This window comes from Ambystoma mexicanum, chromosome 4q, assembly GCF_040938575.1.
Source record: "Ambystoma mexicanum isolate Mex_15411 chromosome 4q, UKY_AmexF1_1, whole genome shotgun sequence".
NCBI lineage: Eukaryota > Metazoa > Chordata > Amphibia > Caudata > Ambystomatidae > Ambystoma > Ambystoma mexicanum.
In genome coordinates, this window is record NC_090928.1 from 899,907,532 (window position 1) to 899,924,840 (window position 17,309).

Sequence of the window (17,309 nt, forward strand, 5' to 3'; positions counted from 1 at the left end):
GTTTGGGGTTGCCCTACAAACATCTAATAGGTGTATCCAATATCTAAGCCCCTTCACTTTTACTGCGAAAGGGGTGGAAAACACCCCTTCATAAGGGCCATGGAACTGACGGTTGTAAGTCACTTAGCGGCAGGGCAGGCGTGGTGTATGTGGCCAGTTGCTCTGCAGCACTCTGTGTATTGTCTAGGTGAGGAGGTGCAATCTGTCAGGAGACCTATTTGATCGCACATGTCAGGTTCGTTAAGTTCTCTTTGAATTCCTCACCCTCAACCGCTGCAGCTCTGTGGGGATCTGATGCTCTCCTAACTGGGGAGACCGGTGTGTGCATGTGCCTGCCAGTCACTATTTCGTGTGGTGGTCTTTACTTGCGGAGTGCGCAAACTGAACAAGGCCAGGGGCAAACAGTGTCCCCAGTTCTTTTGTTAAGGTGGTGCAGAGTTTGGAGAGCTTGTATTTGAGAAGGCTGTTTTATCGTTCCACAATGCCGTTTGCTTGGAGGTGGTAAATTGAACACATCCAGTGTTTAACCCTAAGTAGTGCTGTGATGTCTTTAAAGAGCACATTGAAAAAATGTGGTGCCATTGTCAGATTTCAACATATCGCACACACCCCAGCGGGGGAACACCTTGTGCACCAAAACCTTTGCAGCACATTTGCCATCCGGGTGTGCACGAGGACCAGCCTCAACCCATCGTGAAAAGGGGACAGTACAACTATTGGGTATCGGCAACCATTGCATCTTTCTCCCGTGTCTGCGTAATCAATGTGTAACTCACGGAATGGTCGAATTGGGCGAGGCATTGTGCCTTGTATTGTCCGAAACATCATGCCTGTGCTGAAGGTTTGGCAGGTGGTGCAGTGTAAAATTAAATTTGTGAGATGCTCCTGAAGATTTGGTATGAACCTATCTTCCTGAATGTCTGCAGCAATGTGCTGTTTGGAGCTGTGGGATCGGTGGTGTAACTGGACGAATGATATTGCCCAGAGCTCTACAGTGCATTCTTGTCTCCAGAGCAGGTCTGTGGGGGACTGTTTACACCCTCTTTTGGACCATAGTTCTTTTTCCTCATTTGGTGTCTTTCCCTGCAATTCAATCAGTTGCGCTATGGGCAGCGCTGTGTATGCTGCTGGTTGTGGATCATGTGGTAGTTATGACGTATTCTGAAATTACCGGGATAGGAAGGTAGGTCGCCATTTTGGCCACAGCATCTGCTGCAGCGTTAGTTAAGGCTATTTCGTCAGTGTTACCAGTGTGTGCAGCGCACTTGGTTGTCCGTTACCACAGAAGGTTGTGATAGCTCGGAAATTAGTGTCTAAAAGTGCGGCATCTTGTACTGGGGAACTGTCTGCTCTTCAGAACCCTCTCCTTTTCCATCGTGACAGCCCGGTATGCACCATTGTAGTGACATATGTCGAGTCTGAATAAATGGTCACTTGGCATCCTTGTGAGGCGCGTAGCACCTCCTATGAGTGCTATGAGCTCTGCTGCTTGTGCTGAATAGTGCACGGGTAATCTCTTCATTACTAATGTCTCATAGTCTCCTCCTTTGAGGCGCACCACTGCTGCTCCCATATTTCTTTGTCATGTGTCCTGGACAATTGTTGCTGACCCATCAACAAAAGAGTGCTTCACCCTCCTGTAGTGGACTCTCTTTAATTTAGGGATATCTTCTTCCTCGCCTTCATATGTGGCGCAGCCGTATCGTTACAAGTCTTCGTCAGTGCACACTACCATTAGTAACGTGGCAGGATTTACTGTTCTGCATCGTACTAATGAATGTTTTGACCTAAGATGAAAATTTCGTAGGCCGATGCTCTCAGGGTAGTCATTGTGCACTTCGATTTTTCTAAGATCGCAAATACTGAATGCTCTAAATACAGTGTCACTGAGCATCCCATTACAATTGTGGAGATTTTCTCAGTGGTGAAGGCAGATGTAGTGAGAGCTTGTTCGCATGCGAACTGCCATTGTTGGACTGAATCTAATGTGCCACTGTAGTAGGCCAATGTCCCATTGTGCGTTTTTGTGTTGGCAGGGCTATCATGAGTATGCCAATAGGAGTGTGAGAATATATAGAGCTCTTGTGTGTAATCTGGGGTGGCGAGAACTGGGGCTGTGCAAATCGCTTCCTTCAAATCATTACAATTTTGCACATGTCTGCTGTCCCTTCTAGTCTATGGTTGCGTTTTTGTGCTACCTTGGGACCCTGTGAGAGTGGTCTTGTGTATGCTGTATAGTCTAGGATACATGCCCTGCAGCAATTACACAAACCCAGGAATTTCTGCATGTTTTTTTTACTGTAACAGGTTTGGGTATGGCGCATACAGTCGCTGTTCTGTCTGGTATGATTGTTTTTCCGTCTGCTGAGATGAGCTGTTCTAAGTAAAGCACCTCAAGCTGGCAGTATTGGAGTTTGGCCTTGTCAACCTTATACCCCTTACGGGCCAATAGTTGTAGTAGAGTAATGGAATCTTTGACAGTTCTGCTCGCTGTCACTGTATACTAACAAGTCGTCCACATACTGGATGACCGTACTGGGCACATGAATGTTGCCCAAGTCTTCATGTAATATCCTATTGAATATGCTTGGCCTCTGGCAATACTCTTGGGGTAAACATGTGTGCTTGTAGCGCTTTCCGCCATGTGTGAATGCTGTTAGGTACTGACAGTCAGGGTGCAGGGGTATTGAAAAGAAGGCGTTTTTTAAATCAATCACTGTGAAGTGCGTCGATTCTTTGGAGATGCTGCACAAAATGGTAGCAGGGTTCCGAACTAAAGGATGAAGTAGAGTCTGTATTGTGTCTTTACCCTGAGTAATACAGTTCCAGATTTTAGTGTGTTCTGTACTGGGATCACTTTCTTAAGTAGCCCTACATCATGTGGGTTGGTTGTCCATAATTGTACCGGCACAGACTGTAAGTCGGCCTGGAGAAAGGGGGGCAGTGCACAATGGCCATTAGGGGGCTCTGCACTCTTCGGTACTGTACTATATCATCGCAGGAGATGCATATTTAAGTATTATCTCCCGCCATTTTCTTTAAAACGGTCTGCATCTGTCACTTCCGTGAGGGGTGCAGTGGAATCAATGCACAATACAGTGCACCACTGGCACCCTTGGCTGTATTTTCCGAGAACAACTATTCTTTTTGCAGATGCCAGCAACCCTTGTAGGTCTAGGGACAGTATGGTGCCCGCTACCAATTCTGGGGACACTACAGGGTGGAAAATAAAATCAGTTGGCACTCTCCAGCAGGCTTTGGTAATTTGTGGCACTGTTTGCCTGAGCAATGTTATGCCATAAACAAACATATCTGGGTGAACAGGAATGCCTCGCACCACTATGTCATGTGTCATGGTGTGCATAACGAGCATCGCCCTTATTGCGCACATCGCTGGTGTGGCTGAGACAATGCCGTGGTCGGTAAATGAGATTGTCATGTTCAATTTGCTAAGCAGATCCCTGCCGAGCAAGTTTACAGGAGAGCACTCAGAATACAGTAGGCAAGTGCAAACTACCCTTCCTCCCACCTTTACATCCAGATCTTTTGCATATGGAACCATGGAAATTGCCCCACAGAATCCCTGCATGTTGAGATTTTTGCCAGATAACGAAATTCACCTTCACTGATGCATGATTTCTCAGCACCCGACTCCACCATAAAGATGAATTGTTTGTTTCCTATCTCTGCCCCCACAAGGGTTCCTCTTCTGGGTTGAGGGTCATTGGTAGGACCGGACATGCAAGTGCTCTCTGTGGGCTGTCCTAGTCATGATAGGTATTTTGTCTCCGGGAACGAGAAGGGGTTTTCCCCCTACCACTGTAGTGCCTTGAAACAGGGCCCCTGAGCCATTGGGTGCACTAGCAAAGGGGCTCGCGTTCCCTACCTTTTGGAAGTTGTTGTGAGGCGGGTATTGTTGTATCACCTGCTGGGGGTGACGCTGTGGGTGGAGGGCTGATACCTGGGGAGGCAACTGGGTGTAAGCTTGGTGTGTCTCATAGGGTATGGAGGTCATTATGGGCGTCGGTCCTTGCGGTGCCTCTTGAGGGGGCATAGCATAATTCTGTTGACCGTAACTGTATCCCATCACCTGCCTGATTTAGCATTCTCTTGAAAAATGTCCTCATTTTCCACAGTTCCAACATTGCCCCATTCCTCCGAACCCTCCTCCCCTTCGCTGTTGTCCTCTTTGATATTGTCTGTTTCCACCCGCTGTCCTTGTCCTCCTTCAGCCCACACTGCGGCTATTCTGGCGTTTGTGAATTTGGGGGTGTATCCTGCCACTTCTGTCTGTGCTGGCGTTGATACTGACGCCTACAGAGCTACCTTAGCACATTTTTGTACCAGTTTTGCTTCCTCTGCTTGTCGCCACTGAGTCGTTTCCGTCTTACGCTCTTTGATTCTTCTACAATGGTGCACTATTATACTCGGAATTTCAGGCCACCCCTTCACCACGACCCCTACAATGTTCGCTACTGCCTTTTGAACTTCCTTGGGTAGGCCTTGTCGACAATATACTAGAAAAAGGGTATCGACTGTTCCCATGTGTTACCAGTTTCTGCCCTCCACATCTCTTGGACCTTAAGAATAAACTGGGCGGCATCCTCATCATCACCCATGGTGCACTGCATAATGGACTGCAATTCGGTTGTGTCCGGAAAAGCTCCTCGCAGCGCATCCCACACTTCGCTCTAATTATATTGAAGGATACTCCAGCATGTGCATTGTTGCTCAGGGTTACTCCCGGGTGGCCCGCCTTCACCCACACATCGACAGCCTGATCTCTGATAGTGGCCACCAATAAGCTTTTGATATCTCCTATTGCCAGGGGTATCCCAGCCATTTGTTTTTCAAATTCATATATACATTTCCCCGCACCCGCCGTAAGGGCCGGAAGCTCCTTTATTGAGTTGTTTATGTCCACCTGTGCCACATAGTGCGGTCTCCCAGTTCCCTTGCGTATTAGGGCATTTGCATCTTTAGTTTACTTCTCTCACCCCTCTTCGCATTTACTTTTTTCCTTGCTACTGCCATCTGGCCAGAACTCTCTAAAACCTGCCGTCCCATAAGCTCTCTAGTCTAGGGGTAAGTTGAGGGGCTTGCTCTGCCTCCTCATACTCATCATCCTCTACCTATTCAAACGTGTTCCACCCATCTTCCTCCCCCCTAAGGGAACCAACATTCTCATAACCCAAGCAATCCGTTCCACCGTCATGTTCTACGTGTACGGTTCTTATGGGCGCGTTGTCTGTCCTAAATAAGAAGTCTCCTGATTTCCACTCATCCGTCCGCTGCTGTTCTGGTGTATCTGTCTTAGTCACGTCATGTGCAGCTTGCAGTCTGGCGAGCTCTGAGCGCTTTTATGCCAGTGCTATCTCTAGGTCTCTTGGATTGACGTCTGCATGCGCTGTAACATTGGGAGTGGAGGCATATGGGGGTGGCGAGGCTGTCACTGAGGTTGACACAAGCTGGGTTTGTGTATCTCACGGCAGGACAGGCTGCTAAGGGAAATATTTCTTGTGTCCTGCTGGCGTCTTCTCACCTTCACTTTGGTCTAAGCCTTTGTTATTGCTGTGCGCCCCTCCTCCTTCGCGCTCCTCTGAATCCTCAGACATTTTCCAGATGTTAAATATTTCCATTCTTTTATGCAATTGCTTCCCTTTGTACTTTGCTGTCAAAAAGATGGACACGTGTTCCAGAATACTTCTGTCATAGGAGCCCTGCTCTGGTCACGAGCGGGGCATGCCCCCTCCCCTAGTCTCAGTCATACACTGGTAGTGATATTTCTTGATCCTGTCGCAGTTCAACAGCAGAGCCGTGCACATGTATTCTATGGGTGTTTCTCCTCCCATCGCTGCATTGGTCGTGCCCTTGCTGGTGCTATGCCTGTGCTAATGCGCTACACAGTTTTATATATTGTCAAAAACACATTCAATTTTCTCCCTCTTTTTGTCAACAAAAAACATCAATACATTTTCTTTTTCTTCACCCACCCACTTTAATTTCCTGTCGGTCTCCTTACTCAAACAAACCACACACTCTGCACAACCACACAACTCCCCTCCTGGGCCTCCTCCGTACACAATAAAATACACAAAACAAACTAAAATGACAAGCTAAAATAACAATCGCTATTATTCTCAAGCCCTCTAATTATACAAGGCTCCTATGTATTTCCTAATTTCTTCTTTGTTTAACAATGAGTGCTGCCACCTTTTCCCCTCACTCAGCGAGGCTCCCTACACTTCGGTTTTCCTTTCCATATTATTCTCCTTATAAAATTATTGAAGCCAAAAAACAAAACTAGCCACATACATGCCACACTTCCAATTTCAATGTCTGTGTGTTAACATTGTTCACTCTTCCCCTTACATCTGTCCCCTACTTGTTATCCCTTGCAAGGCTATACTCACATGTGCGTGTTCACCCTAACTCCTCCTTCACTGGGTTCCAACAACACCGGCCTGCACTTATCCTTGGGGCCGCACCCTGCTCCAAAGAGCAGACCAGATTCTGCAAAAATGGCTCCTCTACGGTCACTGGGAAGTACGTGCTTTTGGGGCTGGTACGGGGGGTGCTGGGATCACGTCTGGGTCACCAAATGAAGGCACACTTTTGAACGCTCACACCAGAAAAAATACAACCTAGGGAAAAAAAGGCCAAGAGACTTCTTGCAAGGATAACAAGTTTTAATTGCACAAAAAGATAAGTATGCCAGCAAAGAACTCTGCTGCTCATGAACGTTCTGCAGAAAAATAGTACAAGCAGAAGGCAACACATCGTCATCACTGCGTCACACATACAGTAAAAACCTGCGTGGCATGTTGGTGAGACCCTATACATGGGCCTGTTCCATAGGGGATGCCAGGCTGCAATTGGATCCAGCCCCGTCCATCCGTCTTCCATCACATGGGGTCAGCTGGGCTCATCCCTCCAGGGAATGAAGGTCATGTTCCTCATAAGTTACTATTGCAATACAACGCTACTCTATCATTATGGCGTGCACCAAGGAAACTCGGGGATTGGCACAGGGAGAGGATCACGATCATGCTGACCCACACATTCTTCACTCAGTTCATATTGCACTTTCCGTACCCAAGGCTTCCATCCTTGTTTTGGACTATAATGTATTCCTTCCTGTACCTCGTATTACGAAGTGTGCCATTATGGGATAAGGTGAAATGGTTGTGTTCTTTCAGATCTTTTATGGCCACTGGGTTTATGGTTGATGGTCTGAGGTCACCTACTATCGCAGAATTCAGGGGTCTTGGGCTTGGTCAGTTGTAGGTGTCATAACTCCTGGTGGGCTGGGTGGGGTTTGGAGGTCTGCTTTTGGCCTGGCTGTGATGGATGCGCACAGTAAGGCGCCTGGTGCTGTCTCGCGGCTTTGCAGGGTGCATTCCTTTCTGGGATAATATGTATTTGCAACAGTTAGGGAACAAAGAGAAGTTTCCATGGGAATTAGCAGCGCAGGTCTTTTTACTATCAGGGTTTGCGCCTATTCAGGTTACTTCGTTGGGCCTGGATTTACCACGTAGCCATGCAGGGCCTAATGTGTCTACCATAACTACACAAAGGGCATTTTGTTATACGTGCGCTCTAAATCTACGCATTTAAGTCTACGAATGTACGTCCGTGCAGAGTTTCTTACCATGACCCCCTCTCACCTGGTACATCACAAGTGTGGTTATGGAAACCACCTTACTCAAAAGCGTCTAGGGGGGGGTGGGAAACGTTCATTTTCTTCCCAACACATTCTTGGTATTTCATATTTTCTGGTATTTTTGAGCATCCCATGTAGGCCACAGTATGCATAGCTTTAGGGAGTTCCTCATGGGGGAGTCTCTCCCGGTGAGGTCCCCCTTTCTCTACCCTAAGGAGGGTATAGCAGAGCAGGCTCACCTGCCTAGCCTCACAAGGTGGGGGGGCTGTCCGTTGGTAAGAAGGGATGAATTCCCTTGATTCATCACAGAGGACATACCAGCACAAATCAGACTTTGCTATATAAATGGAAGTTGGGGTAGAAAGAGTCTATCCAGATGAAAATACAATGTACACAGAACATAAGTTGTATAAACTACAATTTTTACATCATCAATTTCAAATATAGAAAAAACACCAGTTTGAGGGAAATACTATTGATATTATCAATGCTTCCTGTTGTTTTGTTGTAACCTTTGGTTCATTGTGACTAAATGCAAAACTTTCTCTCATAGGTTAAAAGAACCCAGCGTAGCTATGTTGGTGTCCCGAATCTTAGCCATGTGGACAAGTACTGCTTTGGATGTTCTTAATGTGTGCTCTGAAGACCTTCAGTGCAGTCTTAATGGAAACGCAGATGCTCTTGGCACTCTCCTGGAATATGTCTACACACACTGGGAGCACCCTCTTGATGCTGTCCGTCACCAAACCAAGTTGATATTTAAAAATCTCCTTCAAATACACATGGCAGCCGTTAATGGACTTGAGGTAAAACTGGACCCATTCTTTGCAAGGTTAACAAAGAGTTTGCTGAGTTTAGAGTGGCATTCCAAGGGGAAGTATGCTTCTCTTGCCTGCTTAGTAGAGTGTGTTGGTGTTGAAAGTATACTAACGGTGGACAGAACAATCCCAGCACAGATCCTAGACGTTATGGAGGAGCAGTCCTTTGCTCCTTATGCAAGCAATCTTTTGGAAGCCATGTTTGTGAATCACAAGAATTATCTTACAATCACCTCTCAAGGAAAACCGTGGATAGCCCATTGGCATGACACCTGGGTGGCACCTCTTCTCGTAATACTGTGTGAAGGAAAGTCTCTCCAAACAACATACATCATTGATTATTACTTACCCAAATTGCTGAAATGTAGCCCTGAAAGTTTGAGCTACATGGTCACGATATTGAATACTTCAGCTGCAACTAATGTTGGTGAGTATTTTTTTTAATGTTTTTTCATTTATTGCAACAACCAATCATGTATAAATCTTATTTTGATATACTATAAAGGAGGAAACCCAATTTATACTACCTGTTATTGGGAGAATAATTGTATTGAACGTTAGAGGTAGTTAGCTCATATCAACAATTTACAGTCAACATTCATTAAATATGCGCTGTAAAAATTACGTGTTTAATAATTTTTTAATAATCAATTTCATTGAAAAGCATACATTAGCTTAAAAAAGCGATGGGCCATTCCCATTCAATTTGCATAAAACAATTTCACGCTGTCTAAAAACAGACAATTTAGTCGTGGCACTTAGACTTAGAAGCAATCTAATAACATCTGTCTAGTTGACGGATATTTGATTCGGTGACCAATGCAGGGAGCAATTGCTAACTTGCACTGTTCATGGAACCTATGTTTGGGTAACTATTTCATCAGTCTAGTGTTTAATCTAGATGGAGGAAACTCGACATGTTTCAGTTCTCTGAACATTTTGCAGCACTTTCTTCAGGAGTGGTGTCACTGTATCTGAAAGTATTACAGTAAAAAAACAGCAACAACAACATTCGAGCATGCTATAAATGCATATCTCTTGAGTTGATGGTTCTTGTTGACAGTGTTTAATATCGAACTTGAGTGTTCTTTCTGCAGCTGTTGATATAAAACAGGAAGATACGAAAAAAGATGTAAGCTATATGTGCTTGTTAATTCTTTTTGATAAATTAAATTTATCTGACACGGCTAGGTTAAATTATTACCTAGTCTTGTCGGGGCGAGTGGTTCTTTAAGAGGTAGGTTCCTGTACGAAGCAGGATATTGTCCTCTGGGTCCGTAGTTGGCTTCAACGTGAGTCTACAAGGACCTGCAAATTTAATTTGCATTAATTAATTGACATACTGTCAAAGTAGGCGTGCTAACTCCTACCTATCGCATGAGGTGAAATTAGTGGTGACTTACCTCTTTTAGAGAGGCTCTCTATCGTTGTAGAGTTAATTAGATGGAGATGATACCCTAAGTACTTCGAGTGTTGTCAATCCTTCTGTGTGGTCTAAATTCTCAAAGAGGAGGGAGGTGCTCAGTTGTGCCTAAAAGGAATGTCAACTGTTGTTACTACTTATGGATCGATCTCGTTATGATCTTTATTGACATACATCGGCTATCGTCGTGCTCAGGCTCACCTTTTAGATGGCAGTTAGTAGCCTAGGCGACGCAAAGTCATTCGTGGCTTTTCTTAATTCGGTCCTCTTTGATAGGGAAGACGGGCTTGGTAGCAGTATTTGAATTCTAGGGGGTACATTCAAACAACAAAGTAAGGACTGTTATTCTTATTTGTCTAAGATAAACAGCCGTGTTTATCAACATATAACAGGATGAGCCGTGTTATTATTATCAAGAGTTCTAAACTACGGGGAAGAGTTACCTGGCTCCATGTGTCTCCGTTAACTCGTTTCTGCTCGCTTCGGTCATGAGAGCCGCTGAACGCCGTTTGGGTGTAGGTTGCGGTTGCCATCTTGAGTGGGGAGCACTATATAAGACACGTAGTCCTTTTTTTGTTATTATTACCTTGTCTATTTTGCTTTTGACAGCCAGGCACGGTGAAGACTGCTTAGCATGAAAGAATAAGTAAAGTGAATACTAACATTAGTATAGCTCTCTTATGGCCTCTCTTATTAATTAATTGAATCGCATTCTAAAATATAGCAAATTTCTTTTAGTGTGCGGCCGTGATGGAGGGGGCACATTAATTAAATAGTCATATGTAAATTAGTGGATTGATAAACTGAGTCTCGAATAACTAATACCTATTGATTCCTGCATAATCCTTATTGGACTTTGTAGTAGATCTAGTTTCAATTCGTAGATATTGAGAAACCATTGGGGCAGAGTGGATTAGAGGGTTTGTCTTCGTCTGGTGTATAATCCTAGCATGCTCGGAGTTGAACTGTCTCTATGGGCACTTGTTAATAGGTTTAGTCCATATGGTATGTGACGTCTAGATGATATAATTTGCTGATAGTAGCCTTATAGAGCTTAACAATCCAGTTAGATTTTGAGCCATTCTATGGCTTCATTGAGCCCTCCTTGGTCACTTTGAGTCTGGAAAATGAGTCTTTGCTCTTTTTCTAATAGTATTTTTTTCTTTTTGGTGAGATCATTTCCTTTGACTGTTAGAAGGACGGTCCATTTAAGATCTTCACTCGAGTGGTTGTGTTCTAAGTAGTGTTTCACCATCGGTGCCATTAGGGTTTTATTTCTTATGCAGCTCCTGTGTTCTATAATTCGGGTTTTTATTTTTCAAATAGTTTTGACTATTTAGTTGAGGCCACACGGACATGTTATCATATATATGACGTACTCTGAATTGCAATTGGTCAGTTGCATCTGTTTCCAGGGTATGGTAAGACCTATCTTAATTTCTTTAGATTTTTTTGGTGAATTTACATACTGAACATTGTCCACAGGGATAGGATGGGGGATTGTCCACCAGTCACTGGGCTCATCCCCAATGTTTTAGTTAGATTTTCTAGCTCTGGTTGTTTGCCTCTGAATTTGCTACTGCTTACCCTGTTTCCGATGGTAGTTGATTTTCTATAGGCAAAAAGCAGACATGGGAGTTTGTTGATAGATTGATCAAAAATCTTCCATTATTTTCGCACTATGTTAGTGATGGATAGACACAGGTTCATTAATGTATTTACACTCACTATAATTTCTTCTGTTTTTTTTTTAACCTTGTCTTCAAGTAGGGATTCTCGATTGTTGTTATAGGTTCTTTTAGCTGCCATTCTTATCAGTTTTTTGGGGTATTCACGATCTCTCAGTTTTTTAGAGAGAGTGCCTGCTTCTTTTTCTTAGGCTTCCTTGGTGCTACTATTTCTTTCTAGCTGCAGAAATTGGCCGTAAGGCAGATTGTTTTTCAGGTGTTTCACATGATGACTATGATAGTGCAGGAGGGAATTTTTATCGGTTGTTTTATGATAGGGTCGTACTAGTAATGCTCCTTGTTGATGCAAGATGGTTAAGTCTAGGAAGTTAATTTCCTCTCTTTTAATCGTCATAGTGAATTGTAAATTAGTGATTACGTTGATTAAGCCATGTTACAAAACTGTTAGCCTCTTCTTTAGTACCTTTCCAGATGCCTGATATGGTCTATATACCTCGGCCATGACTGTATATGATTTTCAAATGGGTTGTTGGCGTAGATATGTTTTTTCTCGAAAAATTTGCCATATAAATTTGCCACGCTTGGGGTCATGGTGGCTCCCATGGCCGTCCCTTCTATTTGCTGGTAGTACTGGCCTTGAAATTCAAAGAAGTTTTTCGTTAATGCAACTTCTATGCACCAGAGGATGAAGGACGTAGGGACTGGGTCCTCGTCTAGTCGTGTCAGTAGTATTTCCTCAAGCGTTTCGATGGTTTCTTGTTGCGGAATATTGGTATACAAAGAGACGATGTCTAAAGTGATTAAATACTGGGTGTTGATATTGTATGGATGGTTTTCATAACGTTTAATAACCCCTTTTGTATCTTTAAGGTATGATTCCATTTTGGTGGCATAGTTTTTCAAATAATGATCAGCAAATTTGGAGAGTGGTTCTAAGATGGAGTTTATACCAGCTACGATAGGTCGTCATGGGGGTTTTGTTAAGGTCTTGTGTATCTTTGGTAGACAGTAGAAGGTAGGGGAAGAGGGATCAGATTTCGTAAGAAATTCGCTTGGGATTGGCCCATCGCTTTTTTAAGCTTATGTGTGTTTTTCAATGAAATTGATTATTAAAAAATGACTACGTAATTTTTTACAGCACAAATTTAATGAATGTTGACTGTAAGTTGTTGATATGAGCTAACTACCTCTAACGTTCAATAAATCTGATTTTGTTCATCCTTAAGGTAAATCGGCCAGTTGGAAGAGAAATAGAAAGGTTCCATGGTGCTCTTTAGGGAACATCTATTATACCTGTTGTTCACAAAATTTCTCTTTTAAAAAACACTAATAAAACTTGGGTGATACGAGAGATGAAAGCTTCTACATTTCTGAGGCTTGTGGATCTGCTTAGAATCACACGCTTCGCATAGGCCGACATCTAGTAGTAGGCGCAGAGTATTGCAAGACTTGTTTTCGACGTTCGAAAATGGACGTCGACTAGGCGTGTTTGTAATACTATCCCTAGTGTGATGTGTACTGTACCCATGGTCCTTCACGCGTCAAGGTCCCTTGGATAGTTTTTTCTGCTCTATGTGGAGTTTCTTGACAAACGCCATTATTAAAGTATTAATCCTAATTTACAGTTACTTGTTCGCTACCGCTACTTCATCATCGTTTGATTACCAACTCTTCAGCGGCTTTAGGTAAACACCACCAAATTCCAAAGAATTTCGGTGACCATTCTCTTCAACTCAACAACTTGCTGGCTTCAGCCTACACCAGGCTCTGGCCAGTCACAGTTGGGAGAGTGGGGGGATTCTCATACTTTCAATAATTTCTGAGAATGTCTTTTCACTTCTTTCCCCTTTACACTCTGTCGTGCTAACTTTTTAAAAAATCATGGAAGATACTCCTTTTCATTTCTGTCCCTCCTGCAATAGGAAGAACCTGTAAAAGGACATGCATCACGTGTGCAACCACTGCCTTCCGAGGGATCACTCCAAAAAGTGCTTTCTATCTCCTGTAAATTGTTTCAACCCAAAACTTTAAAAAACAGACTTACTAATTGTTGGCAACCTATGCCATGCGTATGCCATGCAGGCCCAGGCTTACACAGATAGCTCAACGGGCGGGGAAGAGTCAGAGGAAGAGCAAGGCAGCTACAGTGCTCAAAGTGACCCCAAAGACATCATGGGTTTTGCTGAATCCCATGTGCTAGTCCCTGCCTCTGAAAAGACCACACTCTGCGACAAAGGCACACCAAAACACTCCCCCACTAAAAACACAACCCCTATCCATCCGTCAACTAAAAAGTTGAACTATGGCCATGCAGTATCAGAAGAAAGTGTCTCTGCTGATTCTGGCTCGAAGCGTCTTTTGTCCTCTGGGCCCTCGTCTCCATGTGCGCCACAAGACAAACATCCTAAACAAATGTTGAGTGAAACAACTTCCACTACCACGCATAAATATACTGCATATATAAAGCGTCCAAACGTACATCTTTAATGCTCTTTGACGGTACGTAGAAAGACGCACCTCACAAGCCAGTTTCTAAACACACAAAATACTTATCTGCTTTGCCTCCTGTATAAGAGGCTTTATATTCACATCACACTTTTCATCTTTCAATTTCCAAAACGCTCCTACTACAGGGTATTCCCCAATACGCGACCAAGTTCGTACAATTATCTGCTCTTTAAAGCAGCTGATCATTTTAAGATACAAACTCAAGTCCTGCAAGACAGATTTTGTCGATAACATCATAGAGGAAAAGTAGTATGTTGACCAGTTTATCCCTTTACTTCAGTTAGTTGCTAAACGTATTTAGCCTTCTGTGCCTACTCCTTCCATAACCAGGGCAGTCAATGCCCCATGTTGAGAAAACCTTTAAACCTGCGCCTACTGACCCCCGCTACATTAGGGGACAGTTTAAACCTGAGTCCCTAGTGGTCACAACCACAAGAAAAAGGGCAGGCACTCCATTAGCATCTGCTGGGGCACCACCAGAAAAAGAGAGCAAATAATGATATGCTCATGCTGTAGGTCAGAAAGTATCAACATCAGCAGCTTATCTGGTACGTATCGCTAACAATACAAATTATTAGCCAGCTACGATAGTTCACTCTGTGACATTGACCACTAACAACTTGATGCTGTTCATGAACCATAACGCTCACACATTTGCAAAACAGTGTCTGAATCAAACAAGTTCAAAATAATTTAAATGCAGCCGACACCGCTGGAGCCGAGGGTACTCTTTTTAAAATGTAATTATTGGTTACGTCAGTAAGGTTTTAAACTGGAGACACAAGCAACACTGCTAGATATGCCCATTGAACCCAATGTCTTATTTGGTAAGGCAGTAGATGATGCTCTTAAAAATGCTAAAGAAGAGCATGACACCCTTAAAACCCTATGGCAAATCTCAAATAAGCTATGTATCCAACAGCATGGTATGCCTCTCAGGCTCAATCATCCCCTCCTCAGTCCACCTTTCAAAGTGGCAGAGATAGAAGTAGGGCTGCAGCAGCTAGAGGCTCCGCAGCCCCTAAGCAATGACACACCCATTCAGGTTCCCTCCCATGTCTCCCCAGTAGGGGGTCGTATTTCTCTATTCACCCACGCATGGGAGGGCGATCCCGTCAGACCAGTCAGTGCTGTCTTCTGTGTCCAAGGGTTACTCAGACAAGTTCATTTATTTTTATTGCTTTCTTTATTGTGCGTTAGGTTATCGCACAAACCATAAGCATTGTATAAACGCATATTACTTTTTTTTTTTTTACCTTTGCAATGGTTAAAAGACAAAACATTCAGAACATAAAATATTCATAACTGCCATATTACTTAAGTTAATAAAACAGATTCATGATGCATACTAAAATCCATGCATAACACATTTCTTTTTTAAATTTATTTTTTATTTTTTATTAATACCACACTCAACATATAACAACATTCCCGACATTTCCAGTTACATGTGTTCCACGATATGCATTACATGTTTATCTTCTCCAATGTCTTCATCCTCCCTCCCCAATAAAGAAACTCGAGCACTACTCCGCGTACCTCCGATAACTGCTCCTCAGGGTAAGTCCTCCTTAAGGATCTCAGACAGGTCCTCATCACAGGGGTCACTAGGGGTGCACCCATGTAGCAAGGGAATCATTTGTCTCCATTCCATCAGTGGTCCTACTTCCTCTCTCTCTCTCCTTTGCTAGCTGCCTCGTACCATGCCATTGTCTCCACATCTGCCCACTTGAGGAGGTCCTCCCACCACCTCTCCACTCGGTCTGTGAGCGGCTTTCCAGCTCATGGCGATTCTCCTCTTGCCCAGGATGTATGCTAATTCTTTGAGTTTACATACATGTTTCAATGTACGTGGCCTGGTAAATCCCCCTAGCATGCATGCCCAGATGGATTCAACGTCTAACATAATCCCCTTCTCGGATAGCTTGAGTTTCACCTCCCCCCAAAATATCCCAACCTCAGGACATGCCTCTGCGTTTCCAAATTTTGCTATCATACGGGGGGGTCATATATGCTCTATGAGTGACATATAGTTGGATTTGTTGTAACCTGGCATTTCTAGACTCCTTCTTGTGATATTTTAGGGCCCTCTCCCATTGCCTGTCTTGCAAGGTTTCTCCTGCCTCCTCTTCCCAGTCCCGCCTTAGATTGGCAAGATCCTTCCCCACCTTCAGCATAGCTAATTCGTAAATCCTGGATATTTCGGGCCCCCCCCCTCTGAGATGTCATACAATTTTTCGATGCCCGTAACCGGGAGCTCTGCCAACTCTCGCTCAGACCACATTTCTTTCACTTTTTTGACAATTCTGTTATATGTGATATACTGTCCAAGCTGTACCCCGGTCTCCTTCACTATTGTTTGGAAAGCTACTGCCTCTCCCTCTTGCCAAATGTCCCCCAGGGTGGCCAAGCCCACGGGCTCCCAGAATTTTTGGATCGTTCGAGTTGGATATCTGCTCCACATAGCGCCACCAGTGGCGCCTGCGGGGAGCACGGGGCCAAGCCCCACATGGACCGGCACGCTTTATGCCATGGCTCCCATCCCAATCTGAGCAGTCCTGGTCTCCCTCGCGTCTCTGGTTTGGGAAGCCATATTAGTTCTCGTAAAAAATAAGGGGCACTGTGTGCCTTCAGCAGCCTGGATTTCGCCGTCTCGTCTTCCGCCAGCCACCTGGCCACATATTGTAATTGCGCCGCTAAGTGGTATATCCGGAAATGTGGTAACTTAATCCCCCCTTTATCATATGTGTTCTGAAGCTTCCACAGGGCCACTCTGTTTCTTGTGTTATGCCACAGGAAACCCCTGCACAGACTGTGCAATTTAGTAAACAAGCGCTTGGGCACCATGTATGGGATGTTTGTAAAATAGTGCAGCAGCCTGGGCAGAGCCACCATCTTCAGCAGGGCCGCCCTTCCCACCATAGCCAGGAGTAACTTGGCCCAAAATTCCATGCTGTTTTTTACACCTTCCACTGCTTTCTCTGTATTATATTTGTGCTCAGCTGCTACTGTATGGTAGATGTTAATCTCCAGGTATCTAAACATATCGGTCTGCCATGCTATTTGGAGGGTGGGCAGGTTTGTTTGTGGGGTGTCTTTGTATCTGCCCAGGGGAAACATAGTAGACTTAACGGGGTTGACCTTAATCCCGGAGAAGGCTGCATATCGCTCCATCACTTCCAAAATATATTGGAAGTTCTCCTCCGGGT

The 17,309-nt window shown here is 44.2% G+C and overlaps 1 protein-coding gene across 4 annotated transcripts in view; it reads left to right on the forward strand.

The window, feature by feature from the left end:
• Positions 1–17,309, forward strand: part of THADA (THADA armadillo repeat containing) — a 2,999,906-nt gene that overhangs the window by 480,174 nt on the left and 2,502,423 nt on the right. For all 4 annotated transcript variants that reach the window (XM_069608464.1, XM_069608463.1, XM_069608465.1 and 1 more), the window contains exon 11: positions 8,217–8,908. In XM_069608464.1, the coding sequence (XP_069464565.1) occupies positions 8,217–8,908 (692 nt within the window). The remainder of the gene's footprint in view (positions 1–8,216; positions 8,909–17,309) is intronic.